The following is a 4,786-nucleotide window of genomic DNA, read 5'->3' on the forward strand; positions in this document are numbered from 1 at the left end:
CCCTCAAGGACCTGTGAGTAACAAATCTTGTTTTTTCAAAGTTCTCTGCTGGTTGTTAGTAAGGTACATCCTGAAATCATAAGAACCACTAGAGCTAGTCCTGCCTCCATTTGGCTCCAATCAGGGAAATATCTCTGGGGGTTGCCTGAGTAGTGTAGATCCAGGTGAGTGCCCCCAGGCTTTCCTAGTCAATAGCATCACTGCCTAGGCTGAGACCAACACACAACACCTGTAAAGCAGTGAAAGCATTGCCAATCTCCTCAGTCTAGGGGTGTCTGAACATTTTCAAGGAGGTTTGGACTTAGTCATGTTTCAAGATAAACATTTGCGTCGAGAATTGCATTTGTAGCCTGCATTTGTAGTCAATGCTGCGTAATTTGCTGTGATGATGAAACCAAGGAGAATGGATGTCTCATGCTCAAAAATCCTGAACTCCCTGATGGTCTTCAGGGAAGAGTTTTCAAAGGCAACTTTTGAGGGGAGGGCTGCAGAATATATGACTCTCCTCTGATTGGTTGATGGTGAGGTAACAAGGGTGGTGTTTCAGGAATCTCAATAATCAGCTTTCAGGTTCGGACCAGTCTGGGTGTCAGCAGGTAGTTACAATCCTCTGCCTGAGTAGGAGCCTTAGTTTCCGTAGAAAAACACAAACGTATGTGTCAGGTTGGGACTTTGCTTTATTGCTACACTATTGTTTCTTGACTGTCCTCCCTTATCCCTGCATTCCTTCCCTTCTCTGCTGTTGCTCAGTCTCTCAGTCCTGTCTGACTCTTTGCAACCCCATGGATTGCAGCATGCCAGTCTTTCCTGTCCTTCACCATCTCCCAGAACTGGCTCAAACTCATGTACATTGAGTCGGTGATACCATCCAACCATCTCATCCTCTGTCATCCCCCCCTCCTCTTGCCTCCAATCTTCCCCAGCATCAGGGTCTTTTCCAATGAGTCAGCTCTTCTCATCAGCTGGCCAAAGTATTGGAGTTTCAACTTCAGCATCAGTCTTTCCAATGAATATTCAGTGTTGATTTCCTTTAGGATTGATTGGTATTATCTCCTTGCAGTCCAAGGGACTCTCAAGAGTCTTCTCCAGCACCACAGTTCAAAAGCATCAATTCTTCGGCACTCAGCTTTCTGTATGTCCAATGCTCACATCCATACATGACTACTGGAAAACCATAGCTTTGACTAGAAGGACCTTTGTTGGCAAGTAATGTCTCTGCTTTTTGATATGCCATCTAGGAGAAGGCAATGGCACCCCACTCCAGTACTCTTGCCTGGAAAGTCCCATGGACGGAGGAGCCTGGAAGGCTGCAGTCCATGGGGTCGCTAGAAGTCGGACTTGACTGAGCGACTTCACTTTCACTTTTCACTTTCATGCATTGGAGAAGGAAATGGCAACCCACTCCAGTGTTCTTGCCTGGTGAATCCCAGGGATGGGGAAGCCTGGTGGGCTGCCATCTCTGGGGTCGCACACAGTCGGACACAACTGAAGTGACTTAGCAGTAGCTTAGCAGCAGCAGCAGTTTTCTCAAAACTTTTCTTGCAATGAGTGTCTTTTCTTTTGATGGCTGCAGTCACTGACTGTGGTGATTTTGGAGCCCAAGAAGATAAAGTCTGTTGCTGTTTCCATTGTTTCCCCATCTATTTGCTATGAAGTGATGGGACAAGATGCAATGATCTTCATTTTTTTTTGTTTTTTCTTTTTCTGTAGGAAAAAAATTGTTTTGTACATGGGAAGAAACAATATAAATTCAAAACTTACAGATAAGGGTTAGCTCTATCACTCATCTCTTTAAAAAGTTTATACGAATATCCAGTCAACACCAACAGGGTTATCTCCCTTGAAATGTTATCTATACGGATTTCCAAGTAGCCCACAGGGCTGTATACTGTCTTGGAATGTCCTCAGAAGGCTCTGTCATTGATCAGGTAACAGAGTAAAAACCCCAGAGTCCTTTCTTTCAAATGGAAGAGAGAGACAGGGATAGAAGAAACTATTCAAATTTCGTCTTCTTTCCTTGTGGCTGTGGTCTCCTCCTCCTCCTCTGCCTCCTCAGAAGCCTCCTCGCCCTCCAAAGCCTCCCCGGCCTCTGCCACCAAAGCCACCTCGGCCACCTCTGCCACCACCTCGGCCTCCAAAGCCACCTCTGCCTCCTCCTCGGCCACCAAAGCCACCTTCACCCTTAGGTTTGGCCCAGTCCAAAGTGACTTTGTTTCCATCGATATCACCATCTTCCATGGCCTCCTTGGAAGCTTTGGCATCTTCCTCGCTGTTAAAGTCTACAAAACCAAACCCTTTGGAGGATCCAGTCTCCGGGTCAGTGACTATCCTTGCCCGAATAGAGCCGTCAAACGACTCCTTTAACGTCTCTTCTGTGGTATCCTCAGAGAGACCTTTGACAAAGAGAGTCTTGGATGGCTGGCTTCTTGCATTAGGTGATCCCCTGGGTCCTTGCAACTCCAGTCTGATGGCTCTGCCCTCAATTTCCCTTTTATTACATGAATTTAAAGCTTCTTTGGCATCTTCAAATGAAGCAAATTCCATAAATGCATACCCTTTAGATTTGCCATTTTGGTTCTGGGGCACCTTGATATGAGTTGCCTTCTCAAATACTTCCTGAAGAGTTTCTTCGGTTGCACTATAGGAGAGGTTGCTTAAAACCAGGGTTTTTGATTCACCACTCCAAGTGCTATTCTTTCCACCTCTATGGTCTTGACTTTGGCCTTTCTCTCCAGTGTAGTACAGAGAAATGGATTGCCCATCTATCTCTGTTCCCTGCTTTTCTTCCAAGGGTTTTTCTGCATCAGCTTCTGTCTTAAATTCAATATAAGCAATCCCTTTACTCTTTCCACCCTTGCTGACTAATCTGATCTCCTCAGCATCTTCAAACACTTCTTTTAATTCATCCTGAGTAACTTTGTAAGGCAGATTTTTAGCCAAAAGTGTTCTTGCATCTCAATCTTTCTTACTGTCTTTTCCCTTTGGGTTTTCTAGTTTAATTTCATTGCCAAAGACTTTTAAACCAGTGAGTTCCAAGGCTTTTTCCAGGTCTTCAGCAGATTCAAAATCCACACAGCCAAACTTCCTAGACACACCAATTCTGACATCGACAACAGCAAGATCATTTTTCACAAAAAGATCACTGATACCCGTTTTCAATTCAGGAGCAGATTTATTGAAGTTCAGGTTTCCAACAAAGAGATTGAAAGACGTAGTTGGTTCTGTGCCTTCCACTTTTTGTTTCTTGGCTTCAGGAGCTGCTTTTTGTTTGATCATTTCCTTCTTTCGTTTTCCAGGTGCTTCTTTAACAGCTCTTCTTCCTCTTCCTCCTCTTCTTCTTCCTCCTCATCGTCCTCCTCCTCATCATCGTCATCCTCTTCCTCCTCCTCTTCCTCCTCCTCCTCCTCTTCATCTTCAGCAGTGCTCTTAGCTTTCACAGGAGCAGCTTTTACTGGAGCTTTCTTTCCTTTCGCTGGTACAATCTCCAGAGGTTCTTCTTCAGAGTCATCTTCGTCCTCCTCCTCCTCCTCCTCCTCGTCATCCTCATCATCTGTGGCAGGAGCAGCACCAAAAGCAGCAGCTGCCTTCCTCACTGCTGGCTCATCCTCCTCTTCATCATCATCGTCCTCCTCTTCACTGCCATCTTCATCTTCCTCATCACTGTCTTCCTTCTTGGCATTCTTGCGGTTCTTTGCTCCTTTGCCTGGGGTGGCTGCTCCCTTCTTACCAGAGGTTGCTACCAAGGCTTTGCCTGGGGTGGCTCCCTTTTTGCCCGGTGTTACCACTGCTTTGGCAGGTGTAACTGTCTTCTTGGCTGGCATAGCTGCTGCCTTTCTGCCAGGGATGACAACTGCTTTCTTTGCTGGTGTGGCAACTGCAACCGTTTTTGTTGGGGAAACCGCCATCTTCTTTGCTGGAGTTGTGGTAGCCTTCTTGCCTTTTTTCTGAGGGATAACCACCTCTTCTCCACTGCTCTCATCGTCTTCATCTTCTGACACTTCCTCGTCTTCACTATCTTCTTCTACCTCCTTTGGGGGAGGAGCCATTTTCCTGGAGTCACCTTGATTTTAACCGGCCTTTGCGAGCTTTACCATGATGGCGGCTTATGACGGCGGAGTGTGTGGTGAGCGAGTGGCGCAGACGAGCCCAGAGGAACCTAAGCACCGTCGATGGCGGCCACTAATTCCTGAGCGCGTACGCTTGGCTGCCAGCTAGTGCTCGAGACTGAGGCAAAAGCGATCTTCATTTTTTGAATGTTAGGTTTTTAAGCCAGCTTTTTTCACTGTCCCTTTCACCTCCATCAAGCGACTCTAGTTTCTCTTCACTTTCTGCCATAAGGGTGGTGTCATCTGCATATCTGAGGTTATTGATATTTCTCCCAGCAATCTTGATTCCAACTTGTGCTTCATCCAGCCTGGCATTTCACAATGTACTCTGCGTATAAGTTAAATAAGCAGGGTGACAATATACAGCCTTGATGTACTCCTTTTCCTATTTGGAACCAGTCTGTTGTTCCATGTACAGTTCTCACTGTTGCTTCTTGACATGCATACAGGTTTCTCAGGAGACTGGTAAGGTGATCTGGTATTCCCATCTGTTAAAGAATTTAACAGATTCACACAGTCAAAGGTTTTAGTGTAGTTAACGAAGCAGATATAGATGTTTTTCTTGATTTTTCTATGATCCAGCAGATGTTGGCGATGTGATCTCTGGTTCCTCTGCTTTCCTAATCCCACCTGTACATCTGGAAGTTCTCAGTTCACATATTGTTGAAGCCTAGCTTGAA

The 4,786-nt window shown here is 45.8% G+C and overlaps 1 protein-coding gene across 1 annotated transcript; it reads right to left on the reverse strand.

Moving 5' to 3' along the window:
* Window positions 1-1,721: 1,721 nt before the first annotated feature.
* LOC120854687 (nucleolin-like) lies at window positions 1,722-4,189 on the reverse strand. Its single transcript, XM_040228915.1, is given in 3 exon segments — window positions 1,722-2,025; window positions 2,028-3,311; window positions 3,314-4,189. Coding segments are annotated over 3 exon segments (2,097 nt in total). The 5' UTR covers window positions 4,095-4,189; the 3' UTR covers window positions 1,722-1,993.
* Between the last annotated feature and the right edge of the window lie 597 nt (window positions 4,190-4,786).

Source organism: Oryx dammah, unplaced genomic scaffold, assembly GCF_014754425.2.
Source record: "Oryx dammah isolate SB20612 unplaced genomic scaffold, SCBI_Odam_1.1 HiC_scaffold_27, whole genome shotgun sequence".
NCBI classification, from domain to species: domain Eukaryota; kingdom Metazoa; phylum Chordata; class Mammalia; order Artiodactyla; family Bovidae; genus Oryx; species Oryx dammah.